Here is a 26,134-nt window from a genome sequence, read left to right as displayed (position 1 = left end):
CCAAGTGTCAGCTTTCCCCTTTCTCCTTCAAACTCCTATGCTGTCTGTTCTCCAAGTAGCACTCGGCGCCTCCAGACTCACGGACATTAGTGAAAATTCAGCCAAAATACATCATGTCCTCAACTGGATTATGGGCATCGTAAAAAGCCTTGCTCATCCCTATACAGGTGACCTGGCATACACCAGTCCTCAGTTAATATCTGATGAAGGAAGGAAGGAAGGAAGGAAGGGAGGGAGGGAAGGAGGGAGGACGGACGGACGGGAGGAAAGAAGGACTGGCCCGCTAGAAACACCTAGAAGGCAGAGACCCAACCTTGCTCGTCTGTGTAATGCCAGTGCCCTGCACATAGTAAGTGTTCAATTAATTCTAGTCTGCAACTTTGGCATAAACCATGATCGTTTCTCTTAAAGAGCTTTGAGCTTTTTCCCTCTTAGTTGGATTTTTTTTCCCTAAAATTCTTTACTTTTTGAAGGATAATGCGGTAACACAAGCCAGCCCTGGACTATCTGTTTAATCTTCTTTCCCCTAAATATTAGCTCAGTGGGAAAAGGAGCCTAACCTCTCTGTATATTTTTCTCTGTGTATACTTTTGGCCACAAGGCTGGAAAACCCAGCACTAAAGCAAGATGCTTGGAGATTCCAAGAAAAGATGGAGAGAAAAACCTCCTGCCAAGGAAGGAAGAGGGGTGTCGGGGGGCAGGGACAGATGTGACACATCTCTTCTAGAGGGGCTCTGTGTGAGGACGTGCCCGTGTTATGTGTGCGTGATTCTCAGTGACAAGCGCGCGCACCTCCACGACCCCAGGGGAGGACGGCTTCCAGCCGGGTCACTGCTCGGACCGACCTGAGCCAGGCTGGGGGCACAGACCCCTTTGCTTGAGTCCCTTCCCCAAAGACACGCGGGGCTGAACTGGGCTGACGGCTGCACGACCCGGCCAGTGTACTAGCGATCGATGAATTTTACACTCAAACTGGGCGGACTTTGCGATATGTGCATTTTACTTCCATAGGCCGTTTAAAACAATTATGTCATTGGAAAAATTGCCTATACAGATATGCACATATATATGTGTAAATGTGGATATATACACACGTGAGTATATTGCACACACATACACATCTGTACACACACATCCATGCGTACATATGTATGGAGACACGTGTATGCACACATGTACATGCACATACGTTCGCATTTATAATTTAATGCGTAGAGAAGAAAGGCCCTTTGGAATTGGAAGCGTCACAGACTGAGAGGCTGGAGCCTGGCTCCCCTACTCACGTGCAGAGTGGCCCTGAGCAGGCCCCTGGCCCTGTCTGGACCACGTTGGCCATTCCCTCCCTCCTCTCCCCAGAGATGTTCCTCGCACGACAGCTGGAGTGACCCTTTGAGAACAACAGCCCTCTGGTCAGAACCCAACAGTTTCCCACGTCTGTCAGAGCAGAAGCTACAGTTCTTACGATGATCGCCACGGGTCCTTCCAAGACCCTAGAGTAGCGGTACCCAGCAGATGGAATGTTCTAGAACTATGCCATTCAGTATGGTGGCCAGCAGCCACGGGTGGCTGCTGAGCACTTGAAATGCATCTAGTGTGGCTGAGGAGTCGATTTTATTTTAAGTAACGTAAACGCAAGTGTAAGCGGCCACGTGAGAGTGAGTCCTGAATCCCTAGACTGTCTGTCATCCCCCTCCTCCTCCCCACCTCCTGACTTTCCCCTCATTCTCTCTGATCCGACCATGTTGGACTCCTCACTGCCCTTCCCCCTCTTCTGCCTCAGGGCCTTTGCACCAGCTGCCCCCCCCCACCCCGTGCAACTTCCTTCTTATGTTTCCCACTCCCAGCCTGGAAGCCCGGCCCCTTGAAAACAGGGACCCCTGCCTGTTCTGTACATTCGTGCTTCCCAAGTTTGGAACAGTGCTTGACACGTAGCGAATGCTCAACAAATATTTGTTGAATAAAAACATTGAACCGAGGCTCCTGCTGTGGTTTTGCTCGTGGAGCAAGGATGGCCTGACCATTCAGTGCACCCACGCAACCTCCCTGCTTCCTTCTAGCTCACGGGATCCCAGATTCCCTAACTTTCCCGTGTCTGAGCAGGTGGAAGGCTTTGGACTGAGAGGGCAAGCCGCCCGTGCCCAGGCATCCCGGCTTTACGCGGCTCGCAAAGACGCTCGCGCTCTTAGCCCGACCGGAACAGGCTGGCAGGTGGGAGGAGAGTCCCCACACACCCCTCTCCCCTCACTGGCACTTCCCGGGCTCCGCTGCTCCCGCCTCGAGTGGAGAGCCCGGCACAGTGAACGTGTGCCATCACGCACCTGCCAGGTCCTTCCACCCTCTCCCTCGCCTTCCTCGCATCTGGGAGAGAAGGCTTATTAGCGAGAAGCCAGGGGTCTGCATTCCCACAAACACGCAGCAAAGGGAGACAAGAAATGATTTTCCCTCTTGGACCGACCCCCATCACGTGTGTTTCCCGGTCTGCAGGTCGGGTCCAGCTTCTCCCCTGAACTAATTCACCCTTCGAAACTCTCCAGGAGTCTGAATGCCCCCCAAAGCATAGACGCCTCCTACACTTCGTCCCTTCTAGAAACTCTGCTTTCCTTTCCTTTGTTCCGGAGAACTTTGTCCACGTAACGGTACCCAGGTCTCCCAAAACAGCGGGAAGGCCGTTTGCTTCCTGGCTGCTGGACCCCCTTCTCCGCGCTCCCTGCAGCCCGGGGACAGTTTACAAGGCGAGGCTGGTCTGCTCGCTCATCCCAACAGGGCTCTTACTCTTGTAGCCAAACCAAGCCTTGAAATGGCAGAGAGACATTTAGCTTTCTCTTCTGCCCAGCTGACAGTAGGTTTACAGTTTATAATCTGGCCTTTGTAAAAGCATTTGTCAGCCTGGATATTTCATTTTAAGCCCGACCACCCACGCAGAGGGCCAGGCAGGAAGCGGCCCTTCATTTGCACCAACAGCCGACTTGGAGGCTGGCTGCAGAATGACAGAATTCAGTCGCAAAGGGGGACTTTTTTGGCATTATCTCCTCCGCATCTCCGGGCGAAGGCAGCCCTTGTTTATAAGAAGCAATTCCTGAATGCTAAATTTGGAAATTCTACGTGTCCCGCTAATCCGCTGGCCCCGAGTGGGACCGGCCCTCTCGAAGAAGCCTCTCCGCTTCCCCTCGGGTCCCCAGCGGGACCTCCCGACGTGACCGTGAGGGCCCCGGGCGCCGCGGGCCGAGCAGCCAGAGGCCCACTCAACCTGAGCACTTCTCCTGCCGGCCCAGGAGGCGCTCCGCGGCGGGGGGCGGTTTTATTTTTAAGTGCTGGCCTACCGCTGCGTGTAAGACAGCTGTCCCCGGGGCCGGCCCAGCCCAAGCTCTGGCAGCATCTCCGGGGTCTGGGCTGTGGGAGTGGACACAGAAGGAGGGGAGGCCGGTACAAAGGCGGCATTAAGTGATACGGAATCTCGGTAGCCCAAGCCGGCCTGATTAGCGGGGAAGGAATGTAATCTAATAAGTAACACTCACGTTTTATCTACATTTTGCCTGAAGACATTTTCAAGGGAGGAAATAACACCGTTTCGGGCGACGGGGGAAGGAGACAGCGTCAGCGATGGTTCATTTCCAGAGCTCACTCCCCCTCCTGCACCCTCCACCTGAGCCAGAACGCTGGAATTCGGCTTCGAGCTCTCCTGCTGACTCTCCTCCCCCTGCCAGACCTCTGCGGTCCGAGCTGTGTGTGCACATGACCTCCTTCAGGGAATCCGGGGTGAGCTGGCTGGTGGGGACGCAGACGCGTAAACCCAAGGCGCTTCCCGACCCTCTCTTCACATCTCCTCTTGCCCTGGAGCTGGGGTGGCTTTTTTGCCACCCACACAAGCTAGGTGCACCCCAGGCTCCTGGATCCTACTCAGAGACGCAAAGAACTTGGTCATGTGTTTGGAGCGTAGGCTACGTGCCAGCAACTTATTCGTGTGGCTAAGTCTTCATCCCGGGTCAGTTTGGGTGTCTCTCAAGCAGAGCCTGAGGCAAGGATTCTCACACAAGTAGATGATCCGGGGAGCAATCCCGAAGACACCAGTAGGGGAGTGAGGACGTGAGGCAGGGAAAGGAAGGAGGCTGCAAATGCACCTTTTCAAGCAAGTTACGCACCCGCCCCCCCCCCCCGGGGGGCCCCTACAGAGTAATCCCTCTGGGGAGTTCTGTGGAGCAGTGGGCAATATGCACCTCACACCTTTCCTGTCCTGAGCAGACTGGGACCCGGGGGGTTCCCCACCAGCACACTGGCTCCGTCATCATTGGCCGAGCCTATTGTCCACGTAAACAGGACCAGCCCTGATAGCTGGACAGAGCCCTCAGGCAAAGGAACACAAGTGCGGTCAGTTGGAAAACGGGCATTTGCTTGAATAGTGAGGGCGAGGGGTATGGATGGGCACAGAGAACCCAAGGTCACTTAAAAAGAAAGGAATGGAGACAGACCCAAACCGAGGTGGCCTAAACGTTCTTAACCCTCTCCCCACCGCCTCGCTTATCAAACATAAACCCTGGTTTGTTTGGCATAGAGCCCTCCCTCCGAACCACACTTTGGTTTCTGTTCATGCATTATCAATTCAAACGAATGCCCATGAAAGCGTCCTGGTTTCTTACAAGAGACACATATTTTATTTGGATCGATTTCTCATATGCTACATTGCAAATACTCCAACCCCAAAGGTTAATGTTACCTTTAAAGTGGCTATAACCAGATTCCACTGGGAATATCCAAGCTATACCCAATTTCACCAGAAGTCTATGCCAAAGCGTATTTTACATTCTAAAAATTAAGGCTTTAATAAAGCTGTGGAGACTAGTTTTTCCTGAATGGCTGCATGGATCTTCGGTTGGACTGAGCACTTACTCATGTAGACGTGAATGGAGTAGCTCCTGATCTCCTAAAATGTTGACGAATTAAGGCAATTTCTTCTGACCTGGAATTGAGAGAGAACCCACTAATGGTGCCATTAAAGATATTACAAATCTAGGGGTGAGGGGTGGATGAAAAAATGGTTCAAACTCATTTATCCAGGGAAATAGGACAGTGTTACACTACTCTTTGTTTTTACAGTGAGATTATTTTACATTTTTCAAAAGACATAACATTTCTCTTATTCAGAGGATCGATTTAGCTTATATAAGAACTTACCCTCCCACTTTTTTTTTATATTAAAAAGCTCAAAAGGGATCCTGCGTCCTCAAAGTCATTTGCTAATAATGTTCACATAGACCAACGTACTGATTTTGCTGATGTCACATATCACATGTAACCAAACACACACACACACACACACACACACACACACACACACACACATACATATGGTGGTTTCTCAGATTTTTCACTTAATAGCGATTCTTCCTGCAAAGCCTTATGGAGAACTTCAGTATGGGAAGCAGACAAATACGAAGCTGTTTCGATAGAAATCGGGTAAGGAGTTCTGGTTGGATCTCCGATCTCCCCTCCCCCGTACCTCCAGGCAACCCCAAGGACTGAATAAACCAGCCTGAATATGGCGACCCAAGACCAGACTGCACACGACACCTGCCACATGAGAAAAGTAAGACCAAGCGATGTAGAGTCATTTGGGTAACACAATGGAGCAAATCGACAGGCTGACGCAGATCAGAATCCAACTCTCTTAACTCTAGGCTGCCCTCCAGAGCCGTAAGTAAACTGGAAGACGCAGCAGAGATTCCAGAAGGGCCATGCCTTCACGGTGCAGCTAAAGGGACCCTAGAGGTAAGGCTACTCCAGACCTTCCCTAACAAAGTTAAAAACAAGCCTCAAAAGGATCAAGCTGACTTTCAAGTAACTTAACCTCCTGCTCCTGCCAAAATAAATTTCAACCCTCTTTAAAGGAAGACAACCAAATCCAACAACTCAATAACAAGCATTTGTAATGTTTGGCATCCAATCAAAAATTACTAGACATGTGAAAAGCAGTAAAATGTGACCTATAACCGGAATAAAAATCAGTCAAAAGAAACAGAGCCAAACAATGACAGCAATGTTAGAATTAGCATGGAAGGACTTCAAGCTGCTTTTCATAAGTAGGCTCAAGGATTTAAAGAAAAACGTGAACATAATGGACAAAGAATTGGAAGGCACAAGAAAGAGCTTAACTGGAAGTTTAGAGCGGAGAACGCTAACTGGAAGATGAGATTTCCACTGGACGGGCCTCACAGAAGAAGAAGAGATCCGGGGCCTCGTGGCTGCCGCAGGGTAGACCACGTACAGCAAAACGGTTTCGTGGGACGACATCAGACAGAATGATACGCAGGTAACTGCATTCTCGGAAGAGCGGATAGAGAGAGAGAAAGCAGCAGCACAGTTTTCGAAGAAGTAATGGCCAACATTTCCCCCCATTTGATGCCAACTGCAAACCTACTGATCCAATAAGATTAACGCAACCCAAGCAGGATCACCGCAAAACCACACCAAGGCACGCCATGACAAAGTTGCTGGAAAACGGCGATAAAGCACAAAATTTAAAATCTGGAGGAAAAAAGGCGCATTGAGTCCAGAGGAACAAAGGTAAGGATCTTCGCAGACTTTTCATCAGGAGAGGGAGTCGTCACGGCTGCAGGAAGCTGGTGCACAAGGAGACCCAGCTGGGTTAGGAAGCCATGCTTAAGCCTCTGGATGGAAACCCACGCGGCCCCTACAGTGATCTGTGCCAGCAAAATGTGTGCCTCACGTGCCACCTCTCTATTCGTGAGATCCGTCCCCTTGTGGTAGACCAGATCACTGTTGGACAGCATTCACTCCCTCCTGAGCCCCATCCTCCACGGGAGGAACGCATTTCTTCGCCACCTGACTTTAAGCTTGGCCACGCGGCTTGCTCTGGCTAAGATTTAGCAGAGGCGTGATGCGTGCTCACACAGTTGGGTTTTCCTTCTCGCGATCCTGTCTTTGACCATAAGTAGGACGTGCCCCGGCCAGAGCCTGGCACAGACGGGTCCACCCTCGATCGGCCAAACCTAGCCCAACCTCCGCCGACCTCAGAGCTGCATGTGCACGAAATAAATAAATAAGTCCTTATTCTTACATGCCGCTGTACAGCTGCCTTTCCTTTCAAACCCATCCTGGAATATGTTCGAGTATTCATTCTGTCGTCCGGCTGTGCAACCTAAGCAAACCGCTTGGCCACTCTGGGCTTCATTTTCCTCTTCTATAAAACAGGGATGTCGGGTAGAATCAGAGGGTTCCAGTATTGGCCTTAAATATAAAAGACATCTTTTGCTATTTTCCCACTCAAAGCACATCTGGGAAGGGCCTCTCTTCCATGAAGAAACTAACTTTTTTGAATTATAATTGATTAATACAAATTAGAAAATCGAATAAAGGCATATACAACTAGGAGTCCGTTGGGCTCAAAGACATGAAATATTGTCCCATTGAAGGGTATTTAGTTAGCACAGGCAAAAAAAAATCACAAGGCAGTGTGTGGTTTCCAGGGGATGTCGTCACATAAAGTAAGGAACCCTAGGACCGCTCAAGACCATCTCCCAAGGATCTATGTAGGGGATTCTCACCGACATTTATGTCTACAAGCTTTGCTCAGCCTAACCATGTTTGGCTCCCCAGAAATGGTGGCCAGCCTCCGAGGCCATGAATTTGTGCTTTCTTTGCTGTCATTAGCTGGTTTTTAAGATGTTGTCGGTTATTCCCTGAATTCTTCTCACTGTCATTTCTCTGCCCAACATTTCCTCCATGGCCTCCATAGAGCAACTGTCTCAGTGTGGGCTCCCCATGAAGGCAGAGCCTGAGACAAGGCTTTGGGTGCCCGTAGACTCTCTGGGAGGTACCTCCGGGAAGCATAAGTCAGCAAGAGGGGAAGTAAGTCGGGGGTGGGAGACGAGACGATTAAACCGCACCCATGAAAGGACTACCGCTGTAGGAACGGGGACCCGACGCCTGGGGTCTTCTGACAAACCGTGTGCAATACGCTCCAGAGTTACCCTGTTGAGGGACTGGCAACCCGAGGTATTTACCCACCAAATCCCACCCCTCGCCGATTGAGGGTTCCTCCAGGACAGGTTCCATCTTGGTGATTCCGGCCACCCTGCACGTGCACCGACAAGAGTCCCCGCAGTGCCAGAGCAAGTCGTCAGGCAGACGTGAGAAAAGGGGTGCAGAGGGCTGAGCGGGGAGGCACTTGGGGTGCCCAGGAGCCACGCAGCACAGTCTCGGGTTCGGGGGACCGCATGTCAGCAGCACCGGCTGCCAAGGGCTACCCACTGCCACGTGTGGACACGAGCCAGAAACCACGCCCCGCTCTTCACAGGCGTGGTGTCCTTGACCTCGCTAATTCTACGCAGTAGGTGTTCTTATTCTCCCATTTCTCAGACGGAGAAAGTAAGGCTGAGCAGGGTCACGTACCTTGCCCAAAGTCACCTAACTTGTGACCGCGGTAGCCGCGATCGGGACTCCGGCCTGACGCCTGCCTCTCGAGGGCTAGAGAGGGTCTGTCGTGGAGGCCGTGACTCCGGAGGGTCTGTCGGCTCTGACCTCTGACCTCTGGCACACCTCAGCTCTGTGTAAAGTGTCACCTCCTCTCCGTCCTCAATCCTCCTCGGGTGCCCCCTGCCCACGCACAGGTGCTCACCACCTTAATCCCAGAGCCATGGCGAATTCGACCAGGCCGCCGCTGCCCTGCACCGACGGGCCCCGAGCTGCCCCTGCTCACAGAGGCCCTGCAGATGTGTGCAATTAGAGGGCGGGGAGGGCCTGCGTCGGAAACCAGAATTCTGCAAAGGATGCCACAAGGACTTGGTCAAGAATACCAACCTCATGTGACCGGTGCCCAGGGAGCAGAGGAGGCAACCGTCATGCCTCCTGGGACAACGCTGAATCCTCCTCTGACCGCAGCTAAGAAGAGGCTTTCAGGAAGAACAAAGGGTTAGCGGCCTGGACGGCCAGCACGACCCTGGCTTGGCTGGTTAGGGTAATTCCAGGACAGACCGTAATTAAGCTGCTTATGGTTTTGGCTTTGAACCCACAGAGCTCAAGGCAAAGGGAGAATATGATCTAAGAGCCAAGCCCATGTGGAACCTTCAGAGAGGGACGCGAGGGCTGTGGCAAAGCCCACCCGTCCCCCAAGCCATCTGTCCTAACTGCCCGTGGGGGCCTCACGGTTGAAGGAGAAGGGAGGACCCGGGAGCCAATGAGACGTGAGTTCCAGTCACTAACGAGTTGTTTTCCTGGGGCTCGAATAACAAATGGCCCAGACTGGCAGGGAGGAGGGCGCTCGAAAGAACAGAAATTTATTCTGGGGGCCGCAAGCCCACAGTCGAGGTGTGGACAGGGCCAGGCTCCCCCCAAAGGCTCTCGGGAGGGTCCTTCCCGCCTCTGCCAGCCTCTGCCACCGCTGGCCACCCTCGGTGTCCCTGGCTTGTGGACACATGCCTCTCCGCCTCCGTCTGCACACGACCTTCCTGCCTCTGTGCCCCATTTCCCTCTTCTTATAGGGTGCCAGTCCCTGGGTGAGGGCCCAGCCCGATCCAGTATGACCTCACCTTACCTCAATTACGTCGGCTAACACCCTGTGTCCAAAGGAAGTGACACTCACTGGTACCAGGGGTCAGGACTGGAACACGTCTTTATGGAGGACACAATCCAACTGAACAGCATCCTCCTAGCCTCTCCAGACAGAGGCCACTCACTCAGCGTGCATCCAGGGCACCAGTGCTGGTCTGCTTAGGAGCTTTTACAGCAACGTGACATGGCCATGACATCGCTGTTCCCAGACTATCTCTGGTGAAAGGCCAGATCTTTTCATTTCCGATTCCTCCTGGTTGGATCCAAAGACCTACTGCCCAAGCCTAAGTATTCAGCCTTCGCTCCCGGCAACCCACTTGCTGGCCTTGACCGACAGCGGCTGGTGCTGGCATTCATGCACACGCACACACATGCACACACACGCACATGCACACACACGCACACACACGCCCATACACACGTGCACACACACGCCCATACACACATACACATATGCATGCACATACACACATGAGCACACATGCATACATTCGTGCACATCACACGTGCACACACACGCAGACACATGCATACACGCACATACACACATGCATGCACATCGCACGTACACACATGCACACACATACACTCATGCACACATGCTCATACATATATTCATGCACATCACACGTGCACACACATACATTTGTACACACACATACATTCGTGCACATCACACATACATGCATACATGCTCACACATATGTATATTCATGCGCATCACACGTGCACATGCACACACACGTGCATACACATACATTTGTGCACACATACATACATTCGTGCGCATCACACGTGCACACATGCACACACATACACACGCACGCACACACATGCCCATACACACATGCACACATGCACATACACACATATGCATGCACACACACGTTTGTGCATACACATACATACATTCGTGCACATCACACATGCACACACATGCACTCATGCACACATGCTCATACATACGTACATTCGTGCGCCTCACACGTGCACATGCACACACATACACATGCACACACACGCCCATACACACGTGCACACACATGCATACACATACACACATGAGCACACGTGCATACATTCGTGCACATCACATGTGCACACACACATGCAGACACATGCACACACGCATGCACACACACGCCCATACACATGTGCACACACATGCATACACGCACATACACATATGCATGCACATCGCACGTACACACATGCACACACATACACTCATGCACACATGCTCATACATACATTCGTGCACATCACACGTGCACACACATACATTTGTACACACACATACATTCGTGCACATCACACATACACACATGCATACAGGCTCACACATATGTACATTCGTGCGCATCACACATGCACATGCACACACACGTGCATACATACATTTGTACACACATACATACATTTGTGCGCATCACACGTGCACACATGCACACACATACACATGCACACGCACGCACACACATGCCCATACACACGTGCACACACAGGCATAAATGCACATACACATATGCATGCACACACACACATGCACACACACACGTTTGTGCACATACATTCGTGCACATCACGTGCACACACATACATTTGTACACACACATACATACATTCGTGCGCATCACACACATACACATGCACACACATACACATGCACACACACGTGTGCACACACATACATACATTCGTGCACATCACACATGCACACACACACACATGCACACACATACACTCATGCACACATGCTCATACATACGTACATTCGTGCACATCACACGTGTACATGCACACACACATGCACACACGTGCACGCACATTCATGCACATGTACACACACGCACTCGTGCACACACACGCACACTGCACCTTCCCCACAGCAGAGCTGCCCACCCTGGGGGCCTTCGCCCCAAGCCCCCTCCTCCAGGCAGCCAGCCTTGGCGACCTCGGCCGGCAACAATCCTTCCAAGCTGTGCTTCCCACTCCCCATCTTTCCTGTGGAAAGTAATTCAGTCTTGTCAGGGACTTTCACAGTCGGGAAACTTCGGTCTCAGAAACAGGTTAGAAAAGTCTACAGAGCGGGCTGTAACGAGACCTCAGGATAGGTTTTGCGGCCCAACTCTGACATCAGGAAGCATCCCACTGACCAACAGAAACGAAACCGCTCTTCACAGAGCCCGCTGCCTCTTGCAGCATCATTCGGGCCCACAGGAAAACTGCAGGTGGGAACTGAGCACGCGTCCACGCCGTAGCCGGGAAGAGCCGGGCGCGTGGCGGATGCGGGAGTCACGCGGGGACAGGCAGCGAGACGCGGGGCCCGCGGTGGACTGGCTCTCCCAGCGAAGCCCACCACCCACAGCTTGAGGAAGAAGGTCGTACAGACACGGCGGGGACCCTTGGGAGGGCCTCCCCCTGGAATTGTACTGGGGAGTCTCATGCACGTCTGTCCAGTTTCCTACATAAACACGTACCTACTAGTAACACAGAGCTGAGTTTGACACGGTTCTCCGCTTCTTATAAATAGTATTATTCTGGGCGTCTCCTTCTGTTAGGAATTATTCGCCCCTGTCGGCGCGTGTAGCTAAAATCCATTCGCTTTTCACCGCTAGGCAGTAGTCTGTGCTGTGAACACGTGACACTTTATTTCTCCTCGTGTGAGGGGCATTTGGGCTGGGACATTCGCCTGCTACTCCACATTGTCCCACCGTAAACATTCTTGAACTAGTTTCCTGGTTCCCATTTGGGGGATTTTCTCCAGGAAGCATTTCTCAAAGTGGGGTCCCCAAGCTAGCAGCTCACTATCACCTGGGAACTTGCTACAAATGCAAATTCTCGGGGCGACTGGGTGGCTCCGTCGGCTAAACATCCGACTTTGGCTCAGGTCCATGATCTCGCGGTTCGTGGGTTCGAGCCCCGTGTCGGGCCCTGTGCTGACAGCTCGGAGCCTGGAGCCTGCTTCGGATTCTGGGTCTCCCTCTCTCTCTCTGCCCCTCCCCTGCGCGTGCTCTGTCTCTCTCTTTCTCTCTAAAAAATAAATAAGCATTAAAAAAATTAAAAAAAAAAAAGGAATGCATGTTTTTTGGCCCCACCCCAGATGCACTGAGCCACTGCAGGCAGGCGTGAACAGGGGCGAGGGAAGGAACTCGTGACAGGTAAGGGAGGCACAGCCTGAGCCCCACGGGCCCCCTCAGCAAGCAGGGGTAAGGACGTCATCAGAAAGTCACAAACCGCCCAATTTAAAAATGGACAAATGATCTGAGTAGACATCTCTCCAAAGAAGACAGACGAATGGCCAGTCGGCACCTGGAAAGATCGTCCACATCGCTCGTCCTTAGTGAAACGCAAATCAACAGCACAATGAGGAGGCTAACACCTGATCCCCACTAGAACGGCCAGAATCAGGCAGGCAGGTAACAACAGGTGCCGGAGAAGACGGGGAGAAAGCAGAGGCCTCGCACACTTGTGGACGGAACGCGAAACGGGGCAGCCGCTCCGCAGCTCTTCGGAAAGTGAAACAGAGTTCCCGTGCGACTCAGAAATTCTACTCTTAAGTATACAGACCCAAGACAGAGGAAAACACATGTGCACCCAACAGCGTGTGCGTAAATGTTCAGGGCAGCATCATTTATACTTTTTCTGTAGCTTAATATTTATAGCCCAGAGCAGAAGCAACCCAAATGTGCATCCGATGAAACGGATGAGCCAAACGCAGCTCGTCCACACGCTAGGATACTACGGAGCCATTCAAGGGAATGAAGTTCTCACATGTGCCGCAGGAGAGATGCACTTGGAAAGCACTCTGTAGAGCCCGGGAAGCCTTCGGATTCCCTTTATACGCAACGTTCAGGACGGACAAATCCATGGAGACCAGGCAGATTGGTAGTGAGGCAGGGGAGGGAGGGAGGGGAGAGGGAAGGTGACCGTTAGTGGGTACAGGGCTTCTTTTTGAGGTGATGGGAATATTCTAGAACCAATCTGGCGATGAGCGCAGAACTCCGTGAATATACTAAAAGCCGCCAGAATTGCATGCTTTAAACGGACGGATCGTCTGGTGTGTGCGTTATCCCTTAGTAAAGATGTCCGCCCTGACACACGCACTCGGCGGTCACATTGGAAATGTTCGTGGACCACTCTCCCTGTTCCTCTGGCGGGCTGGAGAACAGAATCGGTCAGGAGAACGTAGTGACAAGCGTGGGGCCCAGTCACTGACTCAGACACACCCGGACCCTAATCCCTCCCCGGGGCGTGAATGCCGTCAACTACACGGCCCTCTTTGCCTCTTCACTTCCTCTTCTTTGCAAAATAGGCGCTAACAGGGCCTAGCTCCTACAGCTGCTGGGAGAGTCAAATGTGATCGTGTGTGGGCACTGGCCACAGGGCCTTGACACGTGCAGGCCCCGCCTCAGGGTCACCAGGCGACTTCCGCTGCTGCCGGCCGCAGGCCAGGGACCGCTTGGGACCCAGAGGGAACTGCGTCCCGAAGGTGATAGCCTGGAAAATCAGGAGTTGGGGGTGGAGGGCGTGGGGTGTCAAACCCTGCTCCTAAGGTATTTGGGACAAGGTTGGGAGAGGCCCCAGTGCCCGCGAGCATGTTTCTTCCTGACGCGGAGAGGGACCCCGCTCCCCAGGTTGGAGAGGCTCAGAGAGATCCTTCTAAGCTCAAGGATTACCATGGAGGAAACTGACAGAAGACAGGGGCCATTTCCCCCCAACTTCAAAGGCCGCCTCGGAGTGCGGCCCGGCGCTATCAGGGTATCCCAGCCAACCCCCACCTCTGCTTGCAGGGAAAAAAAAAATCCTTGGACAGGAGCCATCTTTAACTCACTTGCTGTGTCTGAGGCCCAGACACATGCTGTTTAGACAGCCTGTTTCGGTGGGTGGTCAGGCCGGGAGACCCGCGTGCAGAGTTTACAGAAGGTCCCGGCACAAATGAACTGTTGACGACCAATTGGAAAGGCTCAGTGAAATCACAACATGTAAAATGTGAAAAGGGGGCCCTTTTCCATGCGGGGGGGGGGGGAGGGGGGGATGGGGAGAAAAGAGGAAAGAAAGGCCCATTTGGAAAGAATTCAAGCAACCACAATAAGGCAGCGCACAGGAGTCTGGCCATCAGACCCGTGTGCCCTCCGCAAAACGCGGCCCCTCCCTCCCCGCTCACACACACACACACACACGGCCTTTTTTTTTTTTTTCCAAAGCTTCATAGATTTAAATAGTTTTTCTGCATCAAATACAAGAAACAGACCGACATTTTCTCATCCCTGTTATGTGGCAGGCTAATATTTGGCTATTTACGCTCCATTGGAGACCATTTCTGGGAGAACACGGCCCCTTTCCAGGTTGGTGGCCACCCGCCCCCACCTTGACCGCCAGGGCTTGGCGAGGTCTGAGCGAGGAGGGGCGGCCCCGCCGAGGGTTTGGGCACAAAAGCCCGGCCGGGGCCGGGGCCGGGGAGCGGCTTCCATCCATCGCGAGGATCCCCGCTCGGCAGCACAGCCCGTGGGGGAAAGGGGGGGGAGCATCCTCCGCGTGGGCCTGAGCGTGAGCACCCGTTAGCACGCCATGTGGGAGCATGCATTCTAGAATCTGCTCACACCGGCTTCGTGTTCAGCCCCCCAGCAAGTCCCGCGGTGGTGCCCAGAAGCTCTTGGGTTTCCATGTCTGCGCCTCCCTGTTACCCGACGCACATCCAAGAACAATCCATAGCTTTATTCTGCATGTTTTTAAAAGGCGTTAAACGCGTCAGGTTGACATTTCCTTTCGAAACGTTTAAATTTTGCTCCAAAGCGCGCTTTTGGAGTTTGTGGATACGGACATGAAGTGTCGTGGGGATGGACTATGTCGGTCCCCCAAGCTAGGCAGGTGGTGAGCAGGTACGCACCCACACACACACACACACACACACACACACACACACACGCTCTGGTCGGTCCCATGGGCAGGGGGGTGTGAGGGGCGGCAGCTCCGGGACAGTTGCACGAAATGCGCATTTGCGAGAATTCCTCCAAAGTGCTACTTATCTTCAGGCTTGCCGGCTCTGGCCGGGTCGCCGTGCCACCGGGGCTCTGGGGGAGAGTCTCGCTGCTCAGCGTAGGCGTCCTCGCGCGACGGGGCTTCGTCAATAGCACGAAAGTCACTTGTGGTCGAAGTGGCCCCACTCCCGCGGGTCGGCGAGCCCACGCACCTTTCCGGGCACGTTAACACCCGGTTCCGTCTTCTGCCCGGGCACACCTTGCCTGCTTTTCTGTTAGGTTCTGGCGCTATTTGTTGGGTTGTTTAGGAGCCTTTCGCACGCCTGTGTGATTATAACACTGGCAAACGCCAGCACCCCCGAGGCTGGAGGGGCTGCTGCGAGGGCACGGCGGATATCACCTGCGGACGTCACCTCCTGAGGACTCCCAGACGGGGAGGCGGGAGGCTGGCAAGGAGAGTGCTTGCGGGCAGGACCCTGACGGAGCCCCGGAGCTGTCGGGGAGGACGGGAGCCCCTCCTTCCGGTCCGGGGCTCCGCCGGTCACCCCCCTTCTGCCTACGGGTGCGTTCGTCAGGGAGAAGAGCATTTGGGGTTTTCGCCGTAATGCGCCAACCCCTTTAAGGTACACACGGTGCCCGTGCAGGAGTGGCCCTGACTACGGAGTCGGGAAGCTCCCTTTCGGGGCTCCAACAGGTACGTTTCGGTGCATTTGGCACTTCCTTTCCGCAGACACCTGATTTTACTGTATCGTCTCAGGTAAACGTCCACCTTACTCTGGGGGGGGCCGCTGACGGATGCCAGTGTGGAGAATGCAGCTCCAGCTGGGGCCTGGGGGCCGCGCGGGACCCCACCAGACCGGTGTCTCGTCGTAAGACGACACCGGGGACCCTTGGTCTGCAGCCAGAGTTTATTGCCTCGAAGATGATCCGAAGGAGGGGTTACGATTCCAGAAAATTCTTTCAGGTCTCCGTTGGCCCCATCCTGACTGGCCCTGCCAGCCACCCGTTGAGAGCGGGACCCCCAGGCCCCCCGGCTTTCGGGTCCAGGCCGACAGCGGGAACTCGGGCTCTGCTGGGAACCCCCCTGCCGAGCGTTACCGCGTCCCCTCCATTCAGCGCCCCACACCCCATCGCCGCCTGTCACCGCCGTTGGCAGTGTCCCCGTTTACAGACACTGACACCCTGGGGCTCGGGAGGCGACGCACCTTTGCCGAGGCCCCACAGCTGGAATGGAAACCTAAAGTGGATGCCAGAACAGGTGCTCTCTCTCTGTCGCGGACTGTCCCGGTCTGCTTCCGGAGGCCTGCCGGGAATTCAGGTGGGCGCCGAGAGGACGCCTATCCGTGTCCGCAGTCACGTGTTCGTCGTCACGTGGGCTGGGGAAGTATGAGCCACCCAGGCACCTGTCACACCTCTCAGGTGAGGCTACCGGGGCCGGACGCGGCCGGTGACGCCCACGTGCCCTGAGCCGCCCACCGGGGTCCGAGCCCAGCCCTGCGCTGGCCGGGTGACCTCAGACCCATGACGGGACTTGGGTCTTGCTTAGGAGTCTATCCACTCATCGGTTCATGGGCATCTGGGTTGTTTCCAGGCCTCCGGGCCGACCCATAGGAGGCGTTGCGGACGGCGACTGGTACGGGGAAAGAATGCAGTCAGCGTCAGGTCTCAGGTCAGATGTTTAAAGTAGTTCTGCTTAAACCGAAAGTACTTTCTAGGGACAGAAAAACGGTACCAGCATTTTGTAGATGTGGAAATGATGGCCCCGTCGTACCCAACGTCCTCATGGACACTCAGCGTTTTCAGAGCGTGACTCTCAGCCCCGGGCGCGCCCGAGAGCCACGGGCGGGGCCTTCAGCACCTGGCCCCACCTCAGACCGCGTGGAGCACCGCGGGGTGCAGCCCAGGTCAGGAGGACGGGGACCCCAGGTAACCTGCGCACAGTGGGTCTCCTGTGTGCGCACAGTGGGTCTCCTATTGCGGGCACAGAGTGAAGACGAACTGGAAAGGAGGGTGAGGGCTGGAGACTCGGGGGACCCAGATGGGGCAGTGGAGACGGGGTGGGGCTGAAAAGTGACCGTGAGCCCTACTGCTGGGTTGAGGTCAAATGTACATTTAACTGCTTTAAAGTGAGCGATTCAGGGGCGGTGAACGCGTTCCCAGTGCTGGGCAATTGTCACCAGTATCTGATTCCAGAATACGTGCATCTCCCCAAAAGGACGCCTGTCCCCATTTGCAACGAATGGCAGGAATGGGGGCTCCTGCCCTCCCGGCCCCAGGCAACCACTGGCTTCCTTTCTGTGTCCGTGCATCTACCCGCTCTGGACTTTTCTGTGGAGGGAACACACGGGCTGTGGTCTCCCACGAATGCCTTCTCTCGCCCGGCACGGCGTTCCCCGGTTCGCCCCCCGTGGTAGCTGGGAGTCAGGGCTTTGTTCCCTGCCGTGGCTGTGGGTCCAGGCCACGCCTCAGTTATCCACTCATCGGTTCATGGGCATCTGGGTTGTTTCCACTTCTCGGCTGTTGTGAGTAATGCCGTGAGCATTTGTGTGCAAGTGTTGGTGTGGATGTGTGTTTGCGTTGCTTGGGCAGGCACTAGGAGCGGGCGTGACCCAGAACTCCACTCCTTGCAGAGACCAGAGTCCCTTGTTTTCAACACAGATCCTTGCAGCTAACTTTGTTTTTGAGAAGGTACTGGCGTCTCAAGAAGTTTCTAGACCCTTTTCTTTCTCCCTCTGACTTACTCCTAAGCAGCATTCCCGGCTTGCCCACAGTGACGGAGCTATCGGGGGTCCGCGCAGGGAGGGCCACAGGCGGCCCGGGGAGCCCCCGCAGGGCCCCCTCACCTCACCCCCTGCCCTCACCCTGATCCGCAGATCGAGGTGGCAAGGCAAGAGAGGGAGGAGAGGAGACGGGCTCGAGGAACCCGGCGTGGCCCCTGGTCCGCTGCCGGTGGGCCCCTCGCAGACCCCGGCCTCGGCACCTGTCGCAGGAGGTGGTCAGACAGGAGGCTGTCGGAGACCACCACCGGCTCTGAAGGACACTGCATGGGAACGTGCTCACCTCACCTCCCCCTGCTGCCCTGCAAGCGCCAGTTCTGGGGTCCAAGGTCACATCCGAGCTGCGTGACTTCCTGACCTCACAGGTCTCATTTTCCTTATTTGCAAAATGCGGATAATAAATGGGTCCAGCCCCTACAGCAGCGGTGAGGCTTCCGAGCGTCAGGCACCCCCAGGGTCGCGTGCGCCCCCAGTGTCGGCTTTTGTCGCTGCTGTTTAGCCACCAGAAGAAGCTCTTAGCCCCAGCCTGGCCCTCAGCTCTCCAAATCTAAGTGGAGAAGGAGGAGGTAGAGGAGAGGGTGGTGGGAGGAAGGGGAGGAGGGGAGACGGGGAGGGACAGGGAGAGGAGGAGGAGGGGGGCTCCGGGAAGGAAGAAGCTGGTTCGAGGGAACGTGTGAGAAAGTGGCCGTAGGTCTCCTGTCCTCATTTCAAATGCGGGCTTTAATTACACATATGTGGCTGGCAAAGAAAAATATGAACCCCCAAGAGGGTCACGACCTCAGAGTATGTTTTTAAATACACAGAGGAAATCCCCAATTTGATGCTGCTGGATGGGTAATGTTTTTATTCTTTTCCCTCGCTAAAACCTGGTGCACGACCTTCAGCCAGAAAAGCAGTGTTACCTTGACACTTGGCTTTTCACGTCAGGAAAGGGGCTGGGGTTTGCTGTCGCGGTGAGATCCTCGCTGGTGCAGAGACAGGGTCCTGCCCGCGGGAATCGAGCCAGGTGGCCCCAGATGCACCTTCCGATGAGATCGGAAGCGGAGCCACCTCGGCAAGGGGATGGAAGGCGGAGACGAGGTAGAGACGAGAGCCAAGCACGTTAGCGATTTCCAACGTTAAACACGAGGACGCGGAGCGTTGCTTCCCGTCGAAAACCGTACTGCAAGTTCAACGTCTAACTTAGCAACAGGGCTGGAACCTGGGCCACCGAGCCCGTTGGTCGGTTTCCCAGGCGACAGAACTGTCCGTGACCACACTGCAGCTCGGCGAGCCACTTAATCAGGCCCCCACATGGTGTGTGCCGCTTTAATCAACAAAACTTGTTTTATTGCAACCGTTTTTATGGAAAATTTTTTTTTTTTTCCGAAATGACTTGCACATTTCTCAGAGGGTTTGGGACATATTTTGAATTTCTCCGGATGCCACGGCGGTGAGTGTGGGTCCGCGTGCCGGCTTCCGCCTCCGCCCCTCCTTCACTCTGCCCACCAGGAGCAGAACAGACAGACAAGCTCCCTGCCCGCAGGGCACAGACACTCTGGAAAGCAAAGCCAGCGGGGAAGTCAACCGCGTGGGGCTCGTGTTAGGAGGGCCCAAGCGCTTGGAGCCGGGACACGGGAGCAGGTGTCGATCAGGTCGGCCCCCGTCCTCCGGGTTTCAGGGCGCTCGCCTGCTGTTGCCTTCAGGATCGCAGGATCCGTGCTGGGAATAGTTTTCCTTCTGCCGCCATCCTTGAATAGGCGGTTCTGAGCCACCGAAAGGAAAGGCGTTGAGTGCCCGCGCGGAGACCGAGGTGCTGGCTTCTCCCTGCGGCGTGCGCAATCCGGGCAGCTCCCGGCTGATTCCCACATGAGGCCAGGCTGGGGAGCCCGGCTTCATGTGGAGCAGAGCGCCTCTCCGCCTGGGGTCCCCCGACCCCCGGCATCAGCATCACCCGGGAGCTCGCTGGAAATGCAGATCCTGGACCAGGAGGTCTGGGGGCCGGGCCCTTGGCACACCCTCCGGGCCAGCTCGCGGAGGGAAGCGGGGCGGGTTCTCCCTCCCCGCCCCGAACCATCGCTAATGCTGCCACCGACACACAGGAAGCAGCGCGTATCACAGCCATTCCTCTCCCGTCTGGGCTCTGCCCTGCGGATGATAAAGGCGGCCCTCGGCTCGCGGAGGCCCCGCGGCTAATTAGATCCAGATGCGGCCTAATGAGCCCTGGGGCGGCGGGGCCGGGGCCCGGCAGGCACTTGAGCCCCCGACTGCCCAGGCGGGATGCGCCTGCGCCCCAGACGCGGTGGTGACCGTTGCTTGGAGAGCCACCACAGAGAGGGGACAGGAGCACCTGCTGAGTGAGAGAGGGTGCAGGTTAAAGCAACTGTGCGTGCCAGGGCCTTGGCAGGGGCGTGGGAGGACCTGTGAGGACCGCGGAGGCCCGCCTCCCCTCCCTTCCCCCGGGAGGCCCTTCTCAGAGCCCGTCACCTCCCTTTGCCTCTGCACCCTCCTGAGGGGGCCCGGGCCCGGCTGCCTCACTGGAAACCATCAGGCAGAGAGGACCCCGCGCTGGGCTGTGTGGCCTGTTTGGGTCTCCGAAGGGCGTGTCCGCTCACCCCCGGGGCTTGCTCAGGGAGGAAAGAGGGGGTGTTTTCCCTTGCTCCTGAGAACCTTCTAGACCAACTGCAGCCCCATCAGAATCACCCAGAAGGCCTGTTCATGTGCAGATGGCCCCACCCCCAGACTTTCTGGTCCAGAATCTGCATTTCCAGCAAGCTCCCGGGTGATGCTGATGCTGCGGGTCTGGGGACCCACTCAGAAGCTCTGCTCCAGATTAACCCGGGCTCCCCAGCTCGGCCACACGGAGGAATCAACGGAGAAGGTGTCCATGTTCCAACACCTGCCAGCCTGCTTCCCAGAAATCAGGAAAGGATGGACTTTGGGGTGACCTCCCATTTTGCAGATGAGGAAACTGAGATCCAGAAAGCTCAAGGCCATGCTTGGGGTCACTCCTGGTCAGGCATCACCTGCTTTCAGATGGGTGCTGTTCCCATGAAGTTCTGTGGCCTCCTTCGTCCTCTGGGTGGGGGTGTCTTCCAAGAGTAAGCACCTGCGGGAGCAAAGAAACGCTGAGCTGCAAGTGGAAAGGCCAGCGTCTGTCTGGAGAGGGTCCCTTCTTGTTCCCGGAGGGCCCGAGATGAGTGGCCCTCATCCCCACAGCGATCGGAGACCCACATCCCCCTTGTCTCGTGGCTCCGTCTCTTCCGTCATCGGCTTCCGAGGTCGACAGGTGTATCTGAGCCGGGCCAGCGGAAGGGAGAAGGGCACCGAGGATGGCGGGAGGTGTGGCCTGGAGGTGGCTCTCGTCGTTTTTGCTCACGTTCCGTTGACGCAGTCTGGCGCACGGCCTCACCTGACCGCGAGGGCCCCTGCGGAACGCGCGCAGGCTGGGCTCCGGGGAAGAAAAGGAAACCGGCTGTGAACGGCCCGCTGATCTCCGGCACGGTTCAGCCTGAGCCGGGTGGGTCCCACGCCTAGGTGTATTCAGCCCCCAAGAACGAAAACACACTGGCACAGGAGACGTGCCGAGAAGAGGTTTACGGCGGCCTGCTTCCCGAGAGCCCCTCTTGGAGCCGACCGGCTGTTGGCCAAGTGCCGGCCAAGGCCACATCCGCTGCACCCACACCCGTCCCCCCAGATCCCCTGGTCCCAGACTTCCGGTCTTCCCTGTGTCCCTCCTGACTCTTGGATTCACCCCCTTAATTTCCTTTAAGCCTGCCGGGAGAGGAGGGCAGGCTGCAGTGACCCCTGGAGAGACCACGGGGAGGGCCGTGGAGGTGGATGTGGCGGTCTCCTCGTCTGTGGTCCGATCATGCCTTGGGGTGCTTCTCTGCCCTTCCCCTGCTTCCTGAGGTTTGACCCCAGAGCCAGAGAGATTTCAGGGTGACCAGTCACAGTGGCTGCTCTGGGCCATCTGCAGAACGAAGCAGAAATCAGGGGCCCGTGAAGGACACCCCCCACCCCAGAGGGGAGAAGGGGGCCCACGTCCAAGGACGAGGGGGCCGTGAGCCCGGCAGAGGAAGCTCAGCAAACACGCATCCCCTGGCGCGGGCCCAGCCCCACTCCGTCTTTCCCCCTGTCCTGCTCCACGTGCGCCACGGGGACATCTGTCACCAGATCCAGGGCCCCCCTGGGTGACACGGGACCGGCCCCTCCTCTCAGGACCACTAACTTAATTGCATATTTTTTGTCAGACAAGGCAACAGTCGCTCCTTTGTCAAATAAGGTCACGGGCACGGGTGCCAGGGATTAGGGCGCGTCGTGTCTCTCGGGAGCTGAGCCACCTTGGAGGCCATGGCACAGCCTTAGAGCATTTGAACCGGGGAGGACCTCGGAGGGGCTTCCGCCAACCCCCCGCCCATTTACAGCTTGGAAACGAAAGTGCGAAAGAAGTCATTTGTACAAGAAGCTGGTGCCCAGGTACACGGGATCCGGGGTGCGGACAAGCACCCCAGTCGGGGTATCCCCGGAGACGAAAAGATTGCCCCAGGCGCTGATAGCACAGTAGCGGGAGTGGTGACATCCCGCCCGATCTTTGCTGAGCGTTGACCCCATGGCCACCCTGCACGGGGCGCTGAGGACGCAACTGTGAACCCAAAGTGTCTTCCTCACCAGAACTCACCCTCTCGCCGGAGAAACAGATGACGAAACATCCCGTGTTCCAGATCCACGCGCTAAGGAAGGAGAGCCGTCCGAGCAGCGGGGACAGGAGGGTCAGGAGCGGGAATCCTGAACTCTGAGCTTGCAAGGCCAGGGAAGCCCTCACCGAAAAGGGGTCGGGACTGAATAAACCCAGGAGGAGGGGAGGGAAGAACTTGCCGATGCCTGGGGAGAACATTCCAGAGGGAACAGAATGCACTGAGTGCTGAAGCAGACGCGAGCCTGGAGCACCAGAGCATCCACAGGGCCCCACAGCTGGAGCAGAGAGGCGTCTGGGGTGTAATGGACAGGATCGGGGAGAGGCTGGGTACCCGGGGGCTGGCGGTCGTGGCTTCACGGCAGCGTGTGCTGGGTTGACGTGTCCCGGCTTTTCATCTGAGCGTCTGGCTAACACGGGAACAGAGTGCGGGGCAGACGGAAGCGGGGAGAAGCCAGCAGGTATTGGGGTGAGGACGGAGGGGGGCTTAGACCAGAGAGGCCAGAGGGAGGTGGCAGAGAGAGCTGGACTGGGGCCAGCGGGATCTGCTTGAGACTGAACGTGGCACTTGAAGGACGGAGGAACAAGGCCGACCCCGGGGCTTTTGGCCTGAGTAACTGGAAGGAGAATAATCATTTCTTCTCTCTTTGATATCCAGCTGTGGACAAAACAGGAAAGGCCCTTGCCTTCTGGACGGTAGAGCTAGTGCGGGGGAAGCTTGTGAAAAAAAAGAAAGACGGGAATAAAAAAAATACATGTGAATTATAGTAAGTGCTTAAAAAGCAAGCGGGGGGAAATGCACTCTCTAAGAATGTCAGCTCTTGGCGGGCAGGAATGCCTTATTATCCTCCGCTGGGGCCCCGCTGCCCGGAAAGCACCTAGCAATGTAGCACCCGGGGATCAATAAATATTGGCTGAAAATGACGAAGCACAGGGGAGGCCATGGTCACTGAGCCCTACCTGTGTGCCGGGGAAAGAGCACAGTGTTTTCGTATGCAGCCTCTCATACCAGCTTCACAACCTTCGAGACAGTACTGGTACTGTCCACATTTGATTGATCAGAAAAGGGGTACCGATGAGGCTAAAGATCTACTCAAGGTCAGCTAACTAGCAAATAGCAGAGATGGGACTTAAACCCAGGCGTCTGGCTTCAGAGATCCTGACTTTAACAGTCACGTGATTCTGCCCCCAGCTAAGCTTCATGCAGTCATCTACCCACCCAACCATCCACCCACCCAGCTACCCACACATCCAGCTACCCGCACACACACCCAGCCATCCACCCACTCAACCATCCACCCACCCAGCCAACCACCCAACCAGCCATCCACCCACCCAGCTACCCAGCTAACCAGCCATCTACCCACCCAACCACCCAGCCAACCACCCACCCAGCCACCCACCCACCCAGCCACCCACCCAGCTACCCACACACACACACCCAGCCATCCACCCACTCAACCATCCACCCACCCAGCCAACCACCCAACCAGCCATCCACCCACCCAGCTACCCAGCTAACCAGCCATCTACCCACCCAACCACCCAGCCAACCACCCACCCAGCCACCCACCCAGCTACCCACACACACACACCCAGCCATCCACCCACTCAACCATCCACCCACCCAGCCAACCACCCAACCAGCCATCCACCCACCCAGCTACCCAGCTAACCAGCCATCTACCCACCCAACCACCCACCCACCCAACCACCCACCCACCCAGCCACCCACCCACCCAGCTACCCACCCACCCAGCTACCCACACACACACACCCAGCCATCCACCCACTCAACCACCCACCCACCCAGCCAACCACCCAACCAGCCATCCACCCACCCAGCTACCCAGCTAACCAGCCATCTACCCACCTAACCACCCACCCACCCAGCCAACCACCCAACCAGCCACCCACCCACCCAGCTACCCACCCACCCAGCTACCCACACACACACACCCAGCCATCCACCCACTCAACCACCCACCCACCCAGCCAACCACCCAACCAGCCATCCACCCACCCAGCTACCCAGCTAACCAGCCATCTACCCACCCAACCACCCACCCACCCAGCCAACCACCCAACCAGCCACCCACCCACCCAGCTACCCACCCATCCACACACCCAGCTACCCACACACCCAGCTACCCACACACACACCCAGCCATCCACCCACTCAACCACCCACCCACCCAGCCAACCACCCAGCCAGCCACCCACCCACCCAGTTACCTACCCAACCAGCCACCCACCCAGCTATTCACCCACCCACCCATCCACAGAGCCATTCGATCCAGCATCTACTCAACCACCCATCCATCATCCATCCAAGCGCTCATCGAGCACCAGCTGTGTGCCAGGCCCTGGAGAGACGATACTGATCAAACCACACATGCTCCTCATGTTCTTGGAGATTCCAGCCTGCAGGAGGAGGCCACAACATGAAAGCCGAACCTAGGAGGATTGGTGGTGTGAGGCAACGAGTATAAACAGAGACACATCTGTTGGTCGTGGAATCGGCTCCACCTGGAATGAGCTGTCGTCGCACATGGAAGCCAGAGCTCGGCCTGGAGTGGCTGAGAATGTGCTCAAAAGTCCTGCCGTGACGGGGCTGACCCAGGAGCAGAATTGTGAAATCACGCAGCCTGTCCATAAGCCTCTCTCTCTGTTTGGAAACTTCCAGCACCCACACCAGGGCTCTCACGCTATCCTCTGAATGCCAGAGCCTCCCACTCAGGCTTCCTGAGCTCCAGAATTCTCTCTCCCTCCTGGCTTCCTTGTGCCCTGCTCCAGGACCTCAAGTCCCTGCAAGCGCTAAACCCCAGTCCCCAAGTGCTGGCAATGATCTCGCATCAGAGCAGCAAAAGGTTAGGACACAGGAAAGAGACCCTGGTCTTTGGAGGGCCTTGAAAGGAGTGTATCAAATGGTGGCATTTCTGGCACGGTAGTGGACAGCCTTTATCTGACCGCCCGGCCGCTGTTACTCCCGCTTCAGGGATTAGCGTCTCTGTTTCCTCTGGGGGACTGTCCTTTCTCTCCTTGAGGTTCAGGTGTGGATGACGCCACCCCCCAGCTTCAGGCGCAAACACAGGACCCAGGCCCAGATAGCGCAAGTCACAGTGGGGGGCTCAGAT

The 26,134-nt window shown here is 56.0% G+C and overlaps 1 protein-coding gene across 1 annotated transcript; it reads right to left on the bottom strand.

Moving 5' to 3' along the window:
• Positions 1–15,263: 15,263 nt before the first annotated feature.
• On the bottom strand, positions 15,264–24,283 carry LOC123382388. The gene is made up of 2 exons (XM_045046869.1): positions 21,536–24,283; positions 15,264–21,410 (listed from the first exon to the last, which is right to left on the bottom strand). The coding sequence occupies exon 1, from the start codon at positions 23,631–23,633 to the stop codon at positions 22,578–22,580; it is 1,056 nt and encodes a 351-aa protein (XP_044902804.1). The 5' UTR covers positions 23,634–24,283; the 3' UTR covers positions 15,264–21,410; positions 21,536–22,577.
• Between the last annotated feature and the right edge of the window lie 1,851 nt (positions 24,284–26,134).

This window comes from Felis catus, chromosome E2 (assembly GCF_018350175.1).
Source record: "Felis catus isolate Fca126 chromosome E2, F.catus_Fca126_mat1.0, whole genome shotgun sequence".
NCBI classification, from domain to species: Eukaryota; Metazoa; Chordata; class Mammalia; order Carnivora; family Felidae; genus Felis; species Felis catus.
The sequence above is the reverse complement of the archived record's forward strand: the minus strand, read 5'-3'. Positions and strand labels throughout refer to the sequence as shown.